This window comes from Triturus cristatus, chromosome 12 (assembly GCF_964204655.1).
Source record: "Triturus cristatus chromosome 12, aTriCri1.1, whole genome shotgun sequence".
NCBI classification, from domain to species: domain Eukaryota; kingdom Metazoa; phylum Chordata; class Amphibia; order Caudata; family Salamandridae; genus Triturus; species Triturus cristatus.
In genome coordinates this window covers 39,717,221-39,740,104 of record NC_140595.1, presented here as the reverse complement: position 1 = coordinate 39,740,104, position 22,884 = coordinate 39,717,221, and the positions used below count along the sequence as shown (strand labels likewise).

At 45.5% G+C, this 22,884-nt stretch overlaps 1 protein-coding gene across 2 annotated transcripts in view; it reads left to right on the top strand.

Moving 5' to 3' along the window:
* ELL (elongation factor for RNA polymerase II) overlaps positions 1-22,884 on the top strand; it is a 225,870-nt gene that overhangs the window by 136,277 nt on the left and 66,709 nt on the right. For both annotated transcript variants that reach the window (XR_014972352.1, XM_085639498.1), the window contains exon 9: positions 11,297-11,363. Coding sequence is in view for 1 of the 2 variants with exons in the window: in XM_085639498.1 (XP_085495624.1) it covers positions 11,297-11,363 (67 nt within the window). In the remaining variant the exon portion in view is untranslated. The remainder of the gene's footprint in view (positions 1-11,296; positions 11,364-22,884) is intronic.

Sequence of the window (22,884 nt, the reverse complement as noted above, 5' to 3'; positions counted from 1 at the left end):
ATGCATGTACATTTTAAGAATTATCATTGTTTTCTTTTAATTGGTAAACAGTATATGATCAATTATGCCAAAACCACACTTTTTTTGGATAGTGGTTTCTTGTAAGTAACATATCCTACAAATACTAATTTTCCAACCCAATTTGGTGAACTTGGAAGAGTATCTGGGTGAAGTCTCCAGGTGTCGAAGGAGTGGATTCAAGTCTTTAACGAGGATTGGGGTTCTTCTGTAAGTATCCATGGCATAGTCAGAAATCTATAACATATTCTGACCTTCTCCGCTGGACTTCACAGAAGTCTGTCCTGTGTTTAGGTGCAGAACCATCAGCTGATTTCCAGCTGTTTTAAGCAAAGGCTGGAGTCACTGTGGTACACTTTTAAAACGATCTTATTTTCAGAGCTCAGTTCATCAGGAAGTTGCTAACTATGTGAGAAGGACACGGTCTTCGCATCACTGGCAGCCAGTGAACAAAGGTTTGTAAATGGTCTGAGACAACATGTGCTCCGGTAGCTTCTCATTACCCACTCGAAATTTGAATGCTAAGCTTTTGTGTTTCTAATCGACTGTAAAATAATTTTGAGAGAGCTACTGCAAGAAGCACTTTGTTCCCACGAGCATAGAAAATGTAAGAAAAATAGGCATGACACCAATGTGGTTAAAATAGAAACTGCCGCTAGTCATAAGAAGAAAAGCTAAAGGATTAAAAAATGACAGATGGCAGAGCTGGTCAGGCTGCAGATGTGCTGAAAGGGTGAGATGTGGCTCTTCTGGCCTCATCTTTTAAATTACAGAGACCAGTTGTCACACAGGAGCATCTGCTACCATTGTGAGGGCAGCAGATGGTGTTGATGCAGTGTGTATTTAAACACTGGGTAAACGTATCTGCTGAGCTCCTTTCTCTTGTTGTGATTTCTATCCTGGATTTGAAGACTGCTTTGATACACCAAAGGTGACCAACTCGTGGGGGCTTCTGGGGATTAACTGACCATGATAGTCTTCCTACTGACCCGGAGGATTTCCTGTTGCAGCAGCAGAGGAGGGTCCTCCACCCGAACCTGCCCACTCGCCGCCTCCTTGCGTGGAGATTGAGCGGCGACAGTTGACAGCTTTTGACCTTCCTGCCGAAGTCTGTGAGGTTACCTATATGTTTCCTCCTTTGCCTTTTATTATGCTCCAATGAGACCTCAATTTGGTCCTTACTTTTTTATGTGTGCACCATTCGAACCTCTGCACAATTGTCCCCTCTGGCTGCTCACTATTAAAATAAGCCTTTTTAATAGTAGTAACTTCTGCCAGGAGGGTGAGTAAACTACAAGCACTGTCATCTCAGCCTCCTTACCTGACCACCTTTCTGGACATAGTAGTGCTGCACACTAGGACATCTTTTCTGCCAAAAGTAGTAACACCTTTCCATCTGGCCCAATCTGTTACTCTGCCCACTTTCTATGCTCCTCTGCATCATTCTAAGAAAGAAGAGCATCTCCACCGTCTGGACCCAAAAAGAGCGTTGTCATTCTACCGTGATCGTACAAAAAGGGTCCGGGTGGACGACCAACTCTTCAAAGGGTAAGTTGGAGCAAAGAAGGGGCAAGCGCTTCAGAAGAGGACCATACACGCTGGGTCATCTTCTGCATAAAAATATTCGAAGCCGTGGCGTAGAAACAACTTCCTGAAGGACTTAGACCCCATTATACCAGGCAAAAAGCAACCACCACGGCTCTCCAGCTTGGTGTTCCGGCTTCTGAAGTCTGGCACGTGGGCATCTCGGCACACGTTTGCCAGACACTACTGCCTGGAGGTCCGCAGGGAGCGCCTCTTTGGCCGCTCTGTCTTGCAGGACCTCTTGGTCTGAAACATTTCCGCAGCCCCTCCGGGTATGGTATTGCTTGGGCATCTGTTCTAAAGTAAAGAATCTACGGCTATATGTCTGTCAGATACACAAGTTACTTACCTTCAGTAATGCCTTATCTGGTAGAGACATGATCGTGTCAGGGCTGTTTCCCCTTAAGGGTCCTAGTTGTTTTTGGCACACCACGGTCAGTCACTTCATAGTTCCGCACTTCTGGCATGTAAAGTACTGACTTCAGCGAGCCGGGGTGGTGCCTATATAGACGACGTGGACAGCACGACGTACCTGACGCCTACGACGTAATGCAGAGTCGACCAACGCCACCTGTTGGCATGCAGGGGTACTGCTAGCAAAAATCTTCAGGATCCAGCCTGCGGCTAGATCATGTCTCTACCAGATAAGGCGTTACTGAAGTAAGTTACTTGTCCTTCAGCAATCTTTTCCCTGAGGCGAAATGTGAAGGATTTGTCTGAGCCATCAGACATTTAGCCGCCATATTCCTTTCATCCCTCTCCATGTATGATGTAGTATTAGCTCTATAGAAGAGAGCTCAGACAATCCACTGGGTGGGATACAGGTACTTTTCAACGTTGGTGGAGACTCTGCAAGGACAACAACAAAAAATCTGTTGTAGAGGATAAGCCATGGGGGTGAGGTGGGACTAGGGGGACAGAGTAAATAGTTGGTAAATAATGTGTCTGCTGGACATTGCTACTCCATGCATCAGTGAGACTTGGCATTTGCCAATTCCGGAAGGCTTGTGGCCAGTGGATTCTGGTCCAATTTATGACATCCATAGCTGGATTAAAGTAGCCCCTCAATTGACCGTCGTCCCGATCAGTGAGTCTGCCAGCTGTTGCATCAATAGTTGGATTGTTCGCTGCTGCAGGATTGGAGGGACATACATACTTTGTCACGCTAGGCAGGCACCCATGTAAACTCATATCTACCTAATACATTTTTGTCTACAAAGTTAACCACCACTGGAAAGCAGGAAGATAATCACTCTTCTGGCACCCTGGGTAAAACCTGAGAGGGGGGACCCTGTTGCAACTGTGTCTGCCAAGTATGTTACAGTTTGTGGCCAGCAGATGTTGCTTGGTCAGGACTGCAGGCCTATGCAGCTTAACATATAACATGACCTCTTCTCTTTCAATTGATTTATTGACCCCATTGGCATTCCACGACATCACTCAGTAATGATCTATTCTCTCTGTGAATTGTCCGTCATTGTCTCCATTGTGAATATAGTCATATTGAAGGTGTTTTATTTTCTGTGACCCGTAGTTAAAATAGAAAAACAATACCTATACCCCCAGCCACTCCTCACCCTGCACTTCTAACCCAGAAGCATGCTTCGCCCGGAACAAGTATAACCATTTAGTAAAGGAGATGGGGGAGTGGGACCGTGAAAAAAGAAAAGGGGGAGGAAAAACAGTCAATGGCTAGTCATGAGACAATTGTCAGTGTCCCAGCCCATAAAAAGAACTACATTTATTTGGCTATCTGATAGCACTTTCAGAGAGTACACAAGTACATAGGAGGGGAGGGAACCTTAGTAACCCACCCAAGTGCCCTCCCTACAAGTTGAAGTTGTAGCGTTTAGTTTGTCGGTTCATCTAAAGGATTGTAGGGAGGGCACTTGGGTGGGTTACTAAGGTTCCCTCCCCTCCTATGTACTTGTGTACTCTCTGAAAGTGCTATCAGATAGCCAAATAAATGTAGTTCTTTTTAGAGCAGCTAACTCAAGCATCTCCAGTACTGTAAGTGTGTTTCAGTTTCCCCAGTACGGTCTGCAAGGGATCTCTCCAGTATTGCCACGTTGTTAACTGGATGGGGCTCATTTCAGTTTTGTTGCTGAGCAGCAATGTGGGAATAAAAGTTCAGTAGAATGGTTCTGTGAGGATCTATGTTCAACCTCTGTGTCTGCTTCTCTCTGTCTGAGAAATCCCTTCTGGAGTGCTGATTGTCTTCACTCTGTTTTAACCTCTTTCTGCAGTCTTTCTGATCGGGCTATTTGAGGGTGATGACTTCTGGGGAGTACCCTAGCCAACAGTCTTCTTCCTTGGTTGTCTCGGCTGACCATAGTATTCTGCAGACCAGGATCAATCTTGCTCTGGAGACTCAAAAATGGTGTTTAGTTGTAGAAAAGGACCTTTAATTTGGTTGGGGACATCAAATATAACGTAAGGCTATAGCTTGCATTTTCAGTAAAACCTGTTCAAACGCCCTGCTCTGTTTTTGAATTATTTTTGTTTAGTCCCAGATTATGAATGTTTTATGAAAGCTCCAGTGGCTCACAGGACCAAGTCTCTATAATTATGGAACAATGCAATTATGGTAATAAACGGAGCCATGGTCCCAGCACATGATGCACGCACTTCATTAACGAACCGGGTTTCTCGCATTTGTGTTTTCAGCTTCTCTTCAAGAATTGTTGCTGGGTTATCTCCTTCCTCTGTTTTCGGGAAGCCCTCAGATGTGACATTACTGCCCCTCAATCTTCCCTTCGGCATCTTTGACACAGGTTCATAACTCATGATTGCATAACTCATGATCTGTAGCCTTCATTTTTTTTTTTCTTTCAAACAGTGTCTCTAAGCCCTCTGATTGTATTTTCCAGTTGGGATTTTCGCCCCCTCTGCCTCAGTTACTCTCAACATTGCACATGTCCTGCCTACGGATTGCAACATCTTTGGCCACTGTTCCTATCTTAGATTTAAGATCCTGCCTATTCTCATTAATTGCCTACAAGATAATGACAGCCCCTTTTTAGGGGTCTAGAAAAAAGCCAGTTAGGTTTACTTCTTGTTCCGTAGCTAGGCCTGTAGAGTCCAGGTGAGCAGTTCGGGGCTTCAAGGATTTATCTAATTTTCCTTGCCTGAGGGCCACTTGGTTCTGTTACTTTATCATAATTCCGTTCAGTGCTTCATCATAAAACAGGCAAAGTAGAGACTGTGATTGAAATTCAGAGCTGGGGAAAGGTTCACACCCAATGTGTCAATTAGACCTCTTGGCAGTAGCATGTACCAGGAGACCAGAGGCATTCTTTGCCAACTGGCCAGCCCTAGGGTCTCTGGGGAGGCACAAGCAGTCACAGAACTGTAGCAGAAGAGGAGACACAGGCACATGCAATACCACCACGGGCTCAGATCTGCCTCATTTACAAATTCAGTAAGAGAGATTGTTTACTATCAGCTGATGTGGTGCAATCTGATGTGCGTCTCCAACATACATCATGCATGGGTCATGTCCTCAGTGACTTAGACCTAGTAGATGCACGCTAACTATCAGAGGTGCAGTGCCCCTGTGAAACCCCACTGGCCTGAGGGCAAACAGTCACTAGGTGCTTATTTAGTCTGCACACACCATGGATATGGGCCTCCCGAACAATTCCTCATTTTCAGGTGGCTGTGACTGGATTTGGTAAAGCGCCTCTTTCTTGAGGCAGGCTCGGTGTATAGGGGCCCGGTCGCAAGAAAAGATCAGAGATGCATCTAGGGTGAGGACTGATATCCTACTCCCCGGTAGTCTGTTGTGACAGGGGGGGCGATGAACCCATGTTCTAATGGCCGCAGCCTGCTGATCGTCAGCTGGGCTAGGCTGGGCCAGGACGCAGCACAGCCCTGCGGCACCACACCAAGCATGTCGGATCCCTTATGGCTGCCACAGGGCCACCTAGTGCTGCAGCTCTGCTACTTTTTGAAGGGATTCGTAGAAAAACAGAGATAACTAATGTGCTGGTCTTGTTCTGCGCTCCGGAAACACTGCTACCACACCACCAGGTATTGCTACTCCGCTGCTCACTAGGCCAGGACTTGGATAATTGCTGTATTGGATTCCCCAAATCAAAAATTCTTGTTGAATTTAATCAATCAGAGCTTGGGTGCTTGCCTCCTCAAGTCTGTTTGCACTTTTTGCATTTGAATGGCGGGACATTGAGGAACGTGCCAGGTGATTGGTTCAGGAGCCTCAGGTAGTGGTGTCCACCATATTGCGCAGTTGAGCCACAACCACACTTTGGTACGATTTAAAGAATAGTTGTGGGTGGTCGGAAATGTTGTTCTTCATTTTTAGGTCTCACCTAGAGTTGCTGCGCACATGCGTAGCTCGCTCGGCGAGATTTATTGCTAATGAGGAGTTTTAGAAAAGGGCTTGAAGCCCCGCCCCTTATTTCCATTTGCTGGTGTCTCCGTTTATGCTAAACGGTGGCCTGCCATTGGAAATAAGTTTTCTGGGGTGCCTCCTTTTGGCTTTTTTTTCCGGATCATCCGGACTGGATCGCCCGCTTCACGGCTGTCGTGAAGCATTTTCTTATCGCAAGGAGGCGTGTTATGTAAACAAGCTGTGCGATCCAGTCCAAATGGGCCGGACAAAAAAGGAGACATGGCGCTGCGTGTTTATTTATGCATCTCGCTTTCACTTTAAAGTGAAAGCGCAATGCAAAAATAAACAGCGGGAATGGCGAGCGCTTATTTTTTAAGCGCTTGATGGCAGCACAAAAAGAATGTTATCAGTAGAGCATCAGGATGCGAGGAAAAGAGGAGGGTTGGGTTTCAGGGGCGCTTGTGCATCCCCAGGGATAGGGTGACTTGCAGAGTGGGCAGCCAGCAGTTACTTGGTTAATTTTACTGCAGATTGCTTCTATTGTTCATTTGGGCTTTAATAGCTTCGTAAAAGCGACGTGATTGGCAGTCGGGTTGTTACTGAATTGTCGCCTCACGAGTGCGCATTGGAAGTAACTGCTTTGTCCTCCACCTTCCTCGGCCCCACATCAACAACATTCACAATGCTACATCACTTGCCTATTGCTATATTTTTTCATATGTGGAAAAGCACACATTGCAGTATCCATTTGGTAATGGAGAGGAGCTGTGGTCTAACGGCCAGAACTGCTATCTTTGGAACTAGTGAACCATGCTAGCGTCACGGCGCCGGCTCATCAAACATACTGTGATTCTGCTCAATTCAATCTCCCCCAGCCTTAACACACAAGAGATGAATCTAACTTTGCGTATTATATTCTCATTTACAGCGCTACAGTGCCCTTAGCCAAGTTTGCGCTATACTAAACAGAAAAAAATAAACACATCTTGCTGGGAGGAAGACTGACGGTACAAGATGGACACTTTAAATACCGTGGGAGAGTGAACATTGGAGGGGCATGTCTGGCAGCAGGAGCCTAGCGGCTATACTTTTGTGATCTCACAGAGAGGCAGTACATGTGCTTCTTTCAGAGGAACAGATGAAGCCTTTTTTTTTTTTTGTTAACAAAGGAGGTTGCGCGCGTGACGGAGGAAGGAGCAGCACATCGCAGCACGAGACAAAGGTGCGCAGACACCCCATTGCCGCGCTCATTCATTCTCAGATAAGGGCGGGCTGCGGAGCGCGTGACATTGGCGTTGCTTAGCTTGTTTCTAATTATGTATTGTACCACTGCCAGCTCTTTATTGTGCTGTTAAAGGCCTGCTTTATCAGTCTCGATAGTTGAAATTATTGAATTGCATTCAGATACTCTCGGATTAGGCGGGATCTGCACATATTCCGTGCTTCTGCCGTGTCTCCCTCTGGCGATGCGGGTTTATCGCCAGCTATCTGTGGCTCCGTTGTCAGGGAGAGGTTTAATCGCCTATTTAATGCCGTGTTCGTTGCACTCTACCAGATGACGGGTAATTTACACCCCTGAGCTGGCGCATTTTCAAGTGTTTTTTTGTCCTTGGATGAGGTAGACACATTTAGTTAATTTGTGTGAACTTCCTCCACCTTCTGGAGGGGGTGACAAACTGTCACAGAGCGGTTAACTTACAAAACGATGTGCAGTTGAAGGTTAGTCAGTGAAAATAGCCAGGGGCCACTGTAAATATGCTATTCTGCGGATGGTACATTTTCCGCATAATTATGGATTTGCCACATTGGCGCCTATTCATATAATAATCTGCTGCATAATCTTTAGATTTTAATAAAAACAAATGTTGATTCTAGCTCAGTTTGATCAAAAGTTTCTATACACGCGGCTAGTACGTGGCTTTCAGCACAGTGAAAGGCCCTTCTTTAAGGTTGGCTGGTCATCTTTCTGTTGTTTATTGATGTATTTTGTTGTTAAACTTGTATTAATGAGGTGAGGACTTTGCCCAGACAGTGTTACCATACGAAACAAGCATTAAAAAAGCAATAGGTCACGCCTTACATTAAGTTAAAAACCATTTGCTTTGCTATACAATACCATTAGCATAGCAAATGGCTTTAACTTAATCAAAGGCGAGACCTATTGCATTTTCAATGCTTGGTATAGAGTGCTACTCATCAAAAGATGTCGTAGCTCTGTACAAACTACCGCGCATGGCTGGAACCTTTCACTAGTAGCAGAGTAGCACTTTTGAAAACAGGTGGCCCATAGATTCAACTCATTACAAAGCTGTTAAATCTCTGAATTATTAAGCTGTGAAGGGCACATAATGAAGGTTGAGAATCTGAGGCATGACTTGCTTAAACTGCAGCAGAAAGACTAACACAAAAAACAACAAAGGACGATGAGCAGGAGGGGCGCATGTAGATATGAACATATATACAATTTTGATAGATACTTCTGCGTACTGATTCCTCACCTGTTGAATGTTCGCCTGGAAGCAATATTGGCTACGGTCCATAGTTTTGAGTCCTCATACATTTGTCTACAATGTGGTACCCCAACAAGCAGAGGGGTGTGGATTCATGTCTCCTGTACCTGGAAATTCAAGCTGTGGTCTTGGGCCCAGGCTGATTGTCTGACTGGTCATTAACCATCTGGCTGGCTAGCTCAGGTTGAACCATCTTCCAGTCACAAATTGCTTGTTTACCCAGGGGTGATTAAATCCTTTGATGCAGTTCTCTGGTGCCTCCCTTTGCCACTCATTAGACACTGACAGTAGTTGTCAATCAGGGATTTGTGAAGCGCACTACTCGCATGTGAGGGTCTCGCGATGGGGGAGAGCATATCGGGCAGCTCCGAGTCATCCGAAAAGCCAGGTCTTGAGGCTCTTCCTGAATGCGTGCAGTTTATGCTGAGTTTGTGCTGCAGGGAGCCCTAGGAGATGTGAATGAGGTAGGGCTTGCATCTCCACTACGCATATCCTCCCATCCCTCTGAGTCCTTGAGTTCTGGGAATGCTGCATCGGAACCATGCATTGATATTAAATGTGCCTGACTTGCTACAGAAACTGTGGTACTCTGATCACATCCATTTGTCCCCTTGCCCACCTCCTCCCAACAAAACAGACTGCTCTCTGTGGCTGGAGCTGGTCCTGCTTGCGGGCCTCCAAAGTCTACGCCTTCATGCCTGCAGATTCAGTGGGGTAGACTGAACTCTTTTGATCTACTCCTTTAGCTAGTGGATGTGATTTTTGTCTGCTAGTCGCCCTTCTACGAAAATGAGTTTATTTTGGGTGTTGGTCCCATTGTTTCTTTTGGTGTGCTGAGATGGAAGTTGACCGTCACAAAGCGACTTATTCTGATGTGTTGTGCGTTGTTCTTTCCTTCTCTTAGTAAGTCTAGTTTTTGACGCATTTGCCACTTCGTCCATCATTTGCAGATTTTAACAAAACACAGTTTTGTTTCTAGCTCAAATGGTTAAAAAGTTATTGAAGATGCAGCAACACGTCTTGATGTGCAGTGGAAGGCCCTATGTGAAGCTGGACTGGTCACCTTTTTATTGCCTATTTCTATATTTGGGTGTTAAACTGGTACTAATGAGGTGCAACCAATGCCCTGACAGTGGTACCAAGTTTTAAAATGCAGAACTAAACTAATACTATTACAAAATGTGCCACATTAGGTTGCATAATTTGCCTTTTCCTGCCACGTAATTTTCTCAACCCTGCCACATAATTTTGCCCAATCTTGGTGCTTAATTCCAGTGACCCTGATTCTAGGGATGTTTTTTAAAGGGGTTTAAACACATTTTTTTCTCCATTTGCTATGCTTTTGCCAAGAAGGTGCACCCTGGGGGAATCGGAGCCCTTTCTACCAGAGCGTAGGCTCTTATTCGGCACCGTCCAGGAGTGTTCAAGGAAATCTGCTGAGTTCCTATGTGGGCTTCAGTCTACAACTTCGCCAGGCCTCACTGCCTAGAGTCTAACTTCTGCAGGGATGGTCGGTCTTCTGTTGCTGGACTCCTCTGACCCAATGTCTTTATGGGATCGGGGGTTGCGGGGAAGGGGTACAGCTTGGATGTTTATTCAAGAAGAGAGAAGTAAGCAGGTAGAAGCAGCCTTCAGAAGAACAGGTTAACTGCTCTATCTACCGATCTTTCTATCGAAGATTCCTTAACAATGTCCAGAGTTAGTCTAATATACCTCAGCCTCTTCTCCTCTGATGGTATGGAAAAAAAGGACAAGTTGCCACCTGTTGGTGATGGAAAGCTCTTTCAAGATTTGGGATCCAGTCTGGTGCCCCGGGAGAGTTGGGAGGGGAAGAATCTGCAGGTAGATAGAGTAACTACCAAAAAGATGTATATCGAGCATTTTGGGTCAGTTTTATCAGTAGTTATGTTTAAAATGCCCAACAATATAGAGGACCACAACGCAGATTTCTCTTATACATGAAGTATGTCACATAGTGTTTTATGCTAGAAAATATAGTTGCAAACTCCTAAAAACATCTTATGCCATATAGTGAATTACAAGCAACTATAAAAACTTTGTTTAAATGCTTTCCCTTCAGTTTAGAAAAAGCAGCAACTTGAATTAATCATTTGTAGGACATTGCAAGTTGAAAATCCTGCTTAAAGGAATAAGGTTATTTTTGCACTCTGGGTGAGATTCCTAAAGTCAGGTGGAGACCATGTGAAGGCAGGCACGATAGAAACAGGAGTGCATTTTTACTCTGTTTCCTTGAATATACTCCTTTTACATAAGTTAAGAACAAGGTCAAGGATTCAGTCTGACTTGGTTTATTTAACTGAATTAGGTAAAATAGCGTATCAATAAATAGAGCATCATAGTCTGTTGCCAGGTGGTAAATCTAGTATCCCTCCTAAGATACGAATCGCCAGGGCTTGAAAACCAAGCATTAAGGTTAGTTATGAATCTTGGCACAATATTTGTATTTTTTGATCTAGAAGGTATATGTCTATTTAATGATAACCATTGAGTCGAGCTGGTGGTTCCGTGAAGGTAGGACATTGATTTGCCTCCCACAATAAACAATTATCTAAAGGATTTTGCAGTCTTCTGCTTCAAGACAGTGGTTCTTGTTGACTGCTGGTGTGTTTTGTCATATGGAGGTGTCTGAAGTTGAAATGTTTAGCTGCTGCAAAGTAAATAATAGCACTTTATCTACAGAAACTGTGCACATCAAGCAGATATATATCATGTCATACAACACTGCTACATTCTGCTAACAAGTATTGCATAAAGTGCATAGAGCAGCATTCAGTGATAACCGTTTGTTTACTTGATGTTTTTTTTCCAGGCGTAAATGGATTGTGTAATAGCTCCAGTGTACCCACTTCAACTTCGGAATTGCCGGATTATTTGTTGTGAGTATATGTAGAATATTTTATTTGTGCATTGAACAAACATAAGGTGATTAACGTTTATAACGCATAGACCCTTTTTTATATTTTCTGTTTGATTTCCTCTGAAACATTGTGCGTATAAAACATGTTTGCAGTTATGCATGCTGTTTGTTCAGGTATCGTGATGGAACATGATGTTGCCAGTTCTAAACAGTTTCTCTTCAGTACATGCCTTTGGAGAACAATCATGAGATTGCGCGGCTTATCTAGGCACACCAGAGATCTATTGTACGTATGTCAAATGTAAAACCAGCATTATAGAAGTTCTTCAGCACGAGTTCCTTGGCCCATACATGGCCATATGTCCTTTTCTATGATAGCAAGTGGCTTGTTGACTCCAGCTCTGAAATTGGAGTACCAATGGGAGTGATGATCGTTCCAAGTAGAAGTCTGGCTCTGTTCCCTTTATGTTAGATTAGCATTGTCTGCTGCATCGTGCTCCATGAAAGAAATAACGACCTCTACTAGGTATCTTTTTAAAGGTTCCAGTGTTAGTGCTCTTCGACTTCAATACTGGTCTATTGGCTGATCGTTTTCTGCTCCACTCGCTGTAATTTATGGTGCTTTTTGTTGCTGTGTTTGACTAGCTAATTTGAAGTGCATTGAATGGTCATTAGAACAACCCAGTTCCTCCAGGTGCCTTTCATATATAATCCTTTAAAAAGAGATTAGGTGAAGAAAATTAAATATACAAAGTGAAACAACAAATGTTTGCTCTTTTAAACATTTTGGTGCAAAAAGTGCTGTGGTTTTGAAGGAAAACCTCAAAGTACTTCATCTTACTACAAACTCATTCAACATAAAAATGCCCTCTTGCCCTGACAAACTACAGAGGGCAAGCTGCCTATCAGGTTAAACCTAGAGGCTGTGTCACTTGTACCAGTTTTGTTCCAAACATCCTTGACATCACAGGCATTCCCAATGTGAATGGAGCATCAAGGCATGAGCCATATAAGGACTTGAATTCATGGTTCCCTAGAGCACCACCCTAACATGGAAGACCCATTCCACTACCTCCCCACCCACCCACCTTGCTACTCTTGCTTATATCTTAGACCCCGACATACTTCAAGCCAGAACAGGATATCAGTCTTTACCTGCTTAGCAGCCTGGCCTGGAATAAACTTCCTGTTAATATGTGAATCAATTCTAATTTGGGAATTTTAAGATGATGCTGAAAACCTGGTCGGTTTAGATTAGTTTGCAGCATGCCCTGCCTGCGGTCTCTTTCAGGGTGCCATCTGAACACCATTTATATAATTGCGCCTGGCTACTCCTTTGGGAGTGAGCTGGCACGCTACAAGTTCATTTAATATGACAAGAGTTCTCCATTCATTTCGCCTCTCATTCCACAGGGGTGGCTCCATAAACATCTCTACAGACAATGCCTCCTCCTCTTACAAGGGCAACAATCCGTCGGCCTCTTAAAGAGGTTATTTTCGAGGAGGATATAGGGGAAATAACGGCAGGGGAAGAGGTCGAGGTTATTCAACACGCACCTCCCCCACCAACAACAACAAACAATGACTTATTTTCCATACCCCCGACCATTCCACTTCTGTCGGTGGACATCTCTCACAATTTCTACCAATTTGGAATACCATTACATCCGACAAATGGTTGTACAAATTATCCAATCTGGTTATTGCCTGTAACTTACAAGCACTCCACCCAATGTTCCTCTAAGGTCACACCTCCTGTCACAAGAACATCTTACGCTTCTAAACCAAGAAGTTCTTTCGTTATCGCAAAAGGGTGTGATAGAACCAGTCCCTTTCCAATGTCAAGGAACAGAAGTGTACTCCCTCTACTCTCTAATTCCCAAAATGGACAGCTCACTCTGGCCCATAATGGACCTCAGTGAACTTAATCTCTACATTCAATCAGACCATTTTCACATGGTGACACTACAACAAGTGCTTCCTCTCCTTCAACACGACGACTTTCTATCCACTCTGGATCTAAAGGACTCTTATTTTCATATACCAATACACCCTGCCCACCGCAAATACCTCTGGTTTTTGGTAGCAGGCCAACATTATCAATTCAAAGTCCTACCCTTCGGAGTGACAACTGCTAACAGGGTTTTCACAAAATGCTTGGCACTAGTCGCAGCCCACCTGAGGAGACATGTTCACGTCTTCTCCTACTTAGACGACTGGCTTATGAAGACCAGTTCACACAACAGTTGCCTACGACACACAGAGAAAACTGTGCACCTCCTTCACCAACTAGGGTTCACAATAAACCAGGCCAAATCCCATCTCCAACCCTCCATGTCTCAAGACTATCTAGGGGCTACCATAGACACACGCAAAGCTGTAGCATATCCAACTCCAGCCAGACTCAGGACGTTTCAGAACGTACTGACTAAGTTTAAGCCTCAAATCTCCTTACCAGCTCGAGTGTTCATGCAATCACTAGGAATGATGGCGTCTTGCATTTCCATAGATCCCTACGCAAGACTTCAGATGCGTCCCCTGCAGGAATGCTTAGCACGTCAGTGGAACCAGGCTCCGGGTCAGTTATCAGATCTAGTGTTGGTAGATGTCCGCACCCATCGCTCTCTGCAGTGGTGGAACACACAAAACCTGTTAAAAGGGCGACCCTTCAGCGACCTGGTTCCACAGATAGTACTGACAACAGATGCATCACTAACAGGTTGGGGAGCACATCTCCAAAACCACACAATTCAAGTCATATGGAGCCCCCAACAGAAACAGCTTCACATCAGTCACCTAGAGCTCCTAGCGATTTTTTTGGCTCTCAAAGCATTTCAAGTTCAGTTAGTACACAAAGCCGTACTAATTTGTACCGCAACAAGACAGCCATATACTACATTCAAAAACTGGGGGTCACACTCCCTCCAACTGTCCCAGCTAGCACAGGAAATCTGTGGTGGACCATTCATCACAAAATCTATCTCCTGGCAGAACACCTCCTAGGAGTGGACAGTCAGATGGCAGATCTATTAAGTCGCCAGACACAACAGATCCACGAATGGGAACTACATCCTCAAGTCCTCCTCCCATTCTTCCAGATGTGGGGCTTCCCAAACATAGACCTGTCCGCCATGCATCTAAATGCAAAATGCCCAAACTTCGCGTCCAGGTATCCACACCCATTGTCCAAAGGCAATGCACTATGGATGAATTGGTAAGGGATATTTGCTTACGCTTTTCCGCCTCTCCCACTCATTCCATTAGTGGTTCGGAAACTCAAACGTCCCTGACGCTAATCCTAGTTGCTCCCACATGGGCACGTCAACCATGGTTCACAACGCTATTGGAACTCTCAGTAGTTCCTCATAAAAAACTACGTCTTTCACCCTGTCTCCTCTCCCTGTCTCCTCACCCAGAGCCATGGCGAGATAAGACACCCAGATCCCAGTCAACTCAATCTAGCGATCTGGCACATGGAGTCCTAGAGTTTGGCTATCTAAATCTACCGCCAAACTGTATCAATATCATCAAGGAAGCTAGGCGTCGTACCACAAGAGCCCGCTATGCAGCCAAGTGGAAGCAGTTTGGCCCACTTCATGCTTCGCTGCTAAACATTGTATGCTATTTGTTACATCTACAATGTTCCAATTTAGCATACACATCTATCCGCTTACATCTTGCTGCAATGCTGGCATGACTCCAGAATAGACAGCATCTGTCTCTTTTTCGAGTACCTGTCATTAAAGCATTTATGGAGGGACTCAAAAGAGTCATTCCTCCAAGACGTCTACCTGCCCCAGTGTGGAATCTCAATATTGTTCTCACCAGACTGATGGGTCCACCCTTTCAACCATTGCACAGATGTGAACTTCAATTTCTTACTTGGAAAGTGGCTTTTCTAGTTGTATCACATCACTCAGAAGAGTCAGTGAGATACAAGCATTAACCATAGAAGAACCTTTTTTGCAGATGCACCAAAACAAAGTAGTTCTTCGAACCAACCCTAAATTCCTTCCTAAAGTAATTTCTGCCTTTCACGTCAATCAGTTGAGTTACCGGCTTTCTTCCCTCAGCCAGATTCAGTGACAGAAGGTGCTCTGCACACACTAGATGTCAAACGAGCATTGCTGTATTACATTCAAATGACAAAATCTTTCCGTAACACCAATCAACGTTTTGTAGCCTTTGCTCCATCACACAAGGGCAATGCCATATCAAAATCAGGTATTGCACGATGGATTGTTAAGTATATTCAGATATGTTATGCAAAGGCTAAACGAACATTACCAGTTTCCCCTAGAGCGCACTCTACACGTAAACTGGGGGCTTATATGGCATTCCTAGGGCATATACCCATAGACATATGCAATGCTGCAACATGGTCTACTCCTCACACATTCACAACACACTATTCAGTGGGTGTGTTAGCAGCACAACAAGCTAGAGTAGGCCAGACAGTTTTACGTACACTATTTCAGACTACTGCAACAGCTACAGGTTAACCATCGCTTTGGGAGATAACTGCTGTATAGTCTATGTACAAGCATATGATCTACAGTTCAGATGCCTTGAACGGAAAATGCTACTTACCAGTATGCATCCGTTCTTGGCATGTAGAGCTGTAGTCGTACGCGCCCACCCGGGTACCTATACCTGTTGCAGCTACATCTTACTTAGGTACATACATTCATGGACATCTCCTTCTAACTATTCTTACTGGCTCCATTATCACCTTCTGTGGGAAAACAATCTAATAATGGAGTCGATGTCCATGCGCACTGTTACCTAAATGAGGACCTCGTGACTGGAAAGATTTATTCGAAGAAAAACAAAGTGTAAACATCCGGACCCAACACTAGATGGCGATCTATGCACAAGCATATGACTCTACAGTTCTACATGCCAAGAACAGATACATACTGGTAAGTAGCATTTTCCTTTCTTTTTCAGGGGATCTCAGCTAATACACTGTAAGTAGAGTAGTAGACCCATCCATTGAGAGGGCCTGCTCGACGAAAGAACAGAGATTAAACATTACCCAAAGACATCCCTCATCATGTTCTCACTTCCAGGGGTTCAACCCTGGGGTCTCAGTCAAGATAGAATATATTGAAAATGTGTAGATAGATTTGTAGGCGGTTGCTTCCCTTCCTTTGGGAAGTTTCATAGCAAAGCAGTAGTTTGAGATTTCTTTTAATAAAGGTTAACGCAGGATGCTTATCCATATTGCTTTAATGTGGAAAAACTGTTCGAATGGGCCCATAGTTTACAAATAAGCGTTGAGCCTTTCTAAGCTCTTTGGTTTGTCATGTAGAATCCTCTTTGACACCCTTGTTAACAGTGGTATAGAGAAGACACTCCAATGTCTAGTGTCATGCGTATGAAATGTTCAGGTTTGTGATATGCACCCTCCATGACCACATAGTCCACACAAGTTTCTTGTCGACGAGGGCTCTGTCAACTGTTGCCTTTTAAGAGTGTGTAAATCACGGTTGAAACCGCCTCAACAGGAGGTTGTCGCAAGTGAATCTATGAATGATAAAACAAAGTCTGCTGAAATTGCTGACTTGTATATATATTTTAAATTAGCAATTGTGCTTTTGTTAACCTAACCTCAAAAGTGTTGCCTTTTATTTTGTGTAGTGGCAACATGAAGTAGATTAAAGGCTATTGGGGCAGAGCAACCAGTTGCACATAGAAAAGATGAGTCAAATTGATTTAGACTATGGCAAGTGATGCAGATCTACACTAGACAGCCAACAAAAATCGTCATGACCTTTTTCTTAATTTGGGGTTTATGGTCACTTGGAAACCTGCTTCAGCTTTCAGGGTTAGCAGAAGAATAACCTTTTGGGCTTAATAGTTTTTCAGCGTGAATCTTTCTGGATTCACTATGCTGCGCATTATTCGGCCATCTTGTGGTTGGGTCCGGAACCATAGTATTTTCTCTTTTATTTTATTTTTTTCGTGGCCCAGGTGGCCGGTGACGTACCACCATTTGGTGTCCTTTGTGACGTCGGCGAGCTTCCTGCAGAAGCTCCCACCTTTGGTTGCCATCTTCAGATTCTTTTTTCTGTCGTTGGGTCTGGATCGTTGCTGAAGAGTTCCAGAGTTTTGGAAGAGGAATAAAGGAAAATCACAGAAAATCAACTTTTCAGTTACACCGGATTACAGGTCAGGTAACCGGAGCGACGAGGAAGAAGGCTTAAGACCAAAACCTCGACGTTCGACAGACAATGCGCTCGCAGGGGGCTTCCTGAGCGCAGGGATGGACAAGACACAGTTCAAATTTTGCACCAATTGCCACCACAAGCACGCCCAGAAGGATCAACATCCAGTCTGCAACCTCTGCCTGCCGCTCGACCACAGCAGCGAAGACTGCAACGCGTGCTCGGCGTTAACACCCAAGACCCTCAGAGTAAAGGAGAAGCAGAGAAGTGCGAACCACAGTATGCAGGGGCAGGGGCCACCACCATCGCTCCGAGACTTGGGCCTCTCCAGTGGAAAGGAGGACAACATCGCCGAAGGACCGGAGGACTGCACGGTCGTCTGGGTCCAAAAGAAGACGTCGAAGGAGGTAAGGGAGTCGTCGACCCCTAAACACTCGAGCGACCCTCGAAAGGGTGAAGCTAAAGCCCCGAGCGACACTCGTAGAAGTGAAGCGAAGTCCTCGAAGGGAGCTCTGCCGCCGAAACACTCGGCGAAAGCAATAGCTACCAGGGAGCGGATCCTTCGAAAAGGACTCCCAATCGGAGAAAGTCCTCGAAAAGCAAAGATTGTCGAAGGTTGCTCTCGAAAAGGACACCTCGGCGCCAAAGAAAGAAAAGCCCGCATCGTCGACAGCCCCGAAAAGAAGCGCTCCAACTCTCGACGCCGAACATTCCGCCGAGATGGAGAGGGGGAAGAAGAAGAGGAGGCTTGAGGCCGAAATGGCGAGCATCCTGCAGAGGAAAAAGGACTTCGAGTAGATGAGCCAATACACCATCCCGCCGAAACTCGCGCTCGAAGCCGAAAGGGACGACGAGGACGCAGAACCGCTGAAAACGCCCCAACCAGTCGAGGAAATGGGAGACGAAGACTACTATTTCGAGGGAGAAGGCGGCTAAGATCTGCAATCCTACCGGGACGCGACATCCTCGGAGGCACAAGACATGGAATGGCAAGATCTCGCCACCGAATTGCCGGAAGAAGGGGTAGACACTTACACTTCAAGGCCCACGCCGCCAGACGAAATAGGGGTCTACAACATGGTCGTACAGAAGGCTGCACAGACTTATGGAGTGAAAATGGAGGAGGAGAAGCCCAAGGCATGTTTCCTCTTGGAGACTCTACTGCCTCAAACTAGGAGCCAATTCCTGCCCATGCTCCCTAGTGTGCTGGATCAAGAAAGAGAGGCCTTTAAGGAGCCAGCAGTATGCAAAGCTGTGACACTGAGAAGAAGTACAAACATTCTTGAAAGGACCCTGCATACATCCAAGGGTCAGTGCCAGCCGACTTCATAATTGCAGGTACAGCTAGGAAGAGGGCCATCGCAAACTCCAACGCCCTGATCAACAGGCATGCATAACAGTGGGAAGAAGTGGGGCAGCTCCTAAAGCATCTACCAGACCAGTAACAACAAAGAGCAGCACACATGGTAGAAGAAGGGAAGAACATGGCGAACACATGCCTAAAATCGGCATTGGATGCTGCAGAAATATCGAGCAGGCTAATGATGATAGGAGTGACCGAGAGAAGGCACGCATGGCTCAGAATTTCAGGATTCAAGCCAGAGGTGCAAAGCAACATTCTAAATAATGGAGAGCAACTGTTCGGCACGCCAGTTGATGACAAGTTGACGCAGCTCAAGAAGGACAACGAAACAGCAACGTCCATGGGAGCGTTGCAGTTCAGAGGAATGAGAAGAGGCTCACCTACGAGAAGGCCGGGTGGTAGAGGAGGCAACGTGCCTACCACGTCGCACCAAACGTTCCAGCAAGGCTACCAAGGTAACAACCAAGGCCAGCAGCAGCAGGGACAGCAGCAGCAGAACTGGCAGTACCAGCCCCGGGTACAGTCCTTTCGAGGGCGCGGAAACGGAAGAAGACAAACACAAAGAGGAGGCCAGCAGCCCTCAACCAAGTGACTCCACCATGGAACAGGCCCCCACCCTAGCAACACCTCGGGATGGGCGGAAAGACATAAAGAACTGCAGCCGAACATTCAACGACAAGCAGTACCTCGAACACTCAACACCGGTAGGGAGAAGAAAAAGAGACTTTATCCAGGAATGGAGGAAGGTCACATTGGACAAATGGATACTAAACATCATCCAATACGGATACTGTATAGAGTTAGAAAACCAAGAAGCAAGGCACACTCAGCAAAGGAGCTCTCGCACCTAGAGGTGCAAGAACTGATCAGCAAGGAGGCAATAGAGGTGGTACCGCAAAACCAAAGGAACAAAGGGGTTTACTCAACTTACTTCCTGGTGACAAAGGTGGACGGAACACTAAGACCTATCCTAGATCTAAAGTTCCTGAACAAATTCATAAGAACTCAAAGGTTCAAGAAGACTTCCCTACAAGAGGTAATACCACAAATACAGCAAGGGGACTTCATGGCTACTATAGATTTAATGGGCGCATACTTACACATCCCCATCAACCACAGACACAAGCACCTGCTAAGGTTTGTGATCAACCAAATCCACTCACAGTACTAGCATTCGGCCTGAAATCCGCACCAAGAGTGTTTACAAAATGCCTAGCAGCTATCGCAGCACACCTACGAAGGCGAGGAATACAGGTATACCCCTACCTCGACGACTGGCTCGTAAAGGCAAGCTCGTACAACCTCTGCAAAGAGCACATCCAGCAGGTCGTATAAACACTCAATTCATTGGGAAAAATAGTCAACCGGAGCAGATCAAGATATTTTTAGGGGCCGAGATCAACACCATACAGGCCAAAGTGTTCCCCAGCAGGAAGAGAACATTGGCAATACTGAAGGAAACACGTCCTTACCACAAGGGGCAAGTTCTGACAGTGAGGAAGGTGAGCAAGCTAATGGGGATGATGGCTTCATGCATGCACCTAGTCCCAAATATCCGACTACACATGAGACCATTTCAGGAATGGATCTAGCAGCAATGGCCACAGGCTACAGGGAGTTGGGAAGATCTTGTGGTTGTCACACACGCAGTGCAGCAGGAAATAGCGTGGTGGAACAAGTAAAACAGATCACAGGGGAAACCATTCACACAACTAACTCCAACAGTGACCATCACAACGGACGCCTCCCAGCTGGGGTGGGGCGCACACATGAACAAGCTCAAGGTGAGGGGTCTATGGTCGCAGCAAGATGCGGTCAGACACATCATCTACCTGTGTTCCAAGCTTTAAATGCCTTTCAGAAAGAGCTGTACTGAAACCGGGTGTTGGTCCAAACAGACAACACAACCACCATGTTCTACATCAACAAACAAGGAGGAACACAATCAGTGGCACTATCAGGGCTAGCACAAGAAATATGGAGATGGGCCATCCCACTAAAAATAGACCTACTAGCAATACATCTCCTGGGGAAGGACAATGTGGAAGTAGACCATGGATGGGAGCTCAACCAGCAGGAAATAAAGAAGCTTTTTCAGAAATGGGGTACTCCACAAATAGACCTATTTGCAACACCAGCATGCAAAATGCCAACACTTCGCATCCAGACAACCAGACCACAGGTCCCAAGGGCACGCGCTATGGATAAGTTGGTCAAAGAAATTTGCATACGCTTTTCCCCCCGATATCACTGATACACAGGGTACTCCGCAAATGCAGAATCAGCAACATGATATTAATACTGATAGCACCGCAGTGGGCCAGGCAATCCTTGTTCTCACAGTTAGTGGAAATGGCATAAGAACCAGCACACAGGTTCCCAAGAAGAAGGGACCTGTTAACAATGCAGAACGGAAGGGTGCTTCACCCAGAACCAGAGGGTCTCAGCCTAGCAGCATGGCTCCTGAAGACCTAGAATTTGTGCGCACCTAAAACTACCAGCAAGTACTATGGAAGTAGTCAGGGAGGCAAGGAGACCTACCACAAGAAAGTGCTACATAGCAAAATGGAAAAGGTTCTCCCAATGGTGCATCAAGGAGAAACTACAATGGAAGGTCACAAGGGAATCCACCTTACTAAAGTACTTGACGCACCTTCTACAAAGCGGATTAAGCTACACATCTCTGAGGGTTCACTTGGCTGCAGTAGTGGCCTACACAAGAGGAGAAATGGGGAAAGGTTTCTTCACCTCAAGTGGTGAAGAGATTCTTGGAAGTGGCGAAGAGTATCGCACCCCCAAAGAGAATGCAAGCACCAGCATGGAACCTCAACATAGTGCTAACTTAATTGATGAAGGCACCCTTTAAACCTATTCACAAGGCTACACTGCACATGCTCACGCTAAAGACAGCAAGCATTCTTAGTGGCTATCACGTCACTACGAAGAGTAAGTGAGTTGCAAGCGCTGACACTCCAAGAGCCCTACTTACAAATACACAAGGACAGGATTGTAATGAGGACGGACCCACACTTCATGCCAAAGGTGGTGTCCTGGTTCCATATTAACCAAACAATCCAAATACCAAGTTTTTTCCCATAACCGATCACAAGAACAGAAAGGGCTCTACACACACTAGACGCCAGAAGGACTGTAATGCACTATATAGAGAGGACAAAGGAGTGCAGGAAAACAAAACCGTTCTTTGTCTTCTTTAGCAGCAGTTTTCTGGGACGACCAGTCACCAAGAATACCATTGCACGATGGATTGCGCAGACAATTAAACTCTGCCACAAGCAGGCAGGACAACAGTTGCAAGGAGCAGCTCAAGCTCACTCAACAAGGAAGAAAGGAGCAACAATTGCGTTTCTAGCGAACCCACCTATCCAAGATATTTGCCAAGCAGCAACATGGTCTTCAGTGCATACGTTCACTAAGCACTACTGTGTAGATATAAAAATGAACAAGGAGGCGCAAGTGGGACAGAAGGTCTTACGACACATTTTCAGTAACCAATGCTCATCTTCGACCCAGCCACCGCAATAAGGACAAACCGCTACTAAGTCTATGCACAGCATAGTGAATCCAGAAAGATTCACGCTGCAAAACGTATAGTTTCTTCCCTGTCGGTGTAGTTTTGCAGCAAAGGTGGGAGCTTCCGCAGGAAGTACGCCGACGTCACGAAGGACAGCAAATGGTGGGACGTCGCTGCCCACCTGGGCCATGAAAAAAAAAGAGAGAGCGAAAATACTACGATTCCAGACCCAATCACAAGATGGCGGAATAATGCACAGCATAGTGAATCCAGAAAGTCTTCAAGCTGCAAAACTACAACGACAGGTAAGAAACTATACGTTACTTTTTTTTGATAAACAAGTTTTATTAGGTTTTGTAAAAACACAATAAGAAACGTTGAGCCTGACAAGCCACCACTGTACAAACGCACGGATTGAGATCACTCCCCACCCGTCCCCACCCAAAGCCCCACCCCCCGCCCCTACCCCCCAAAA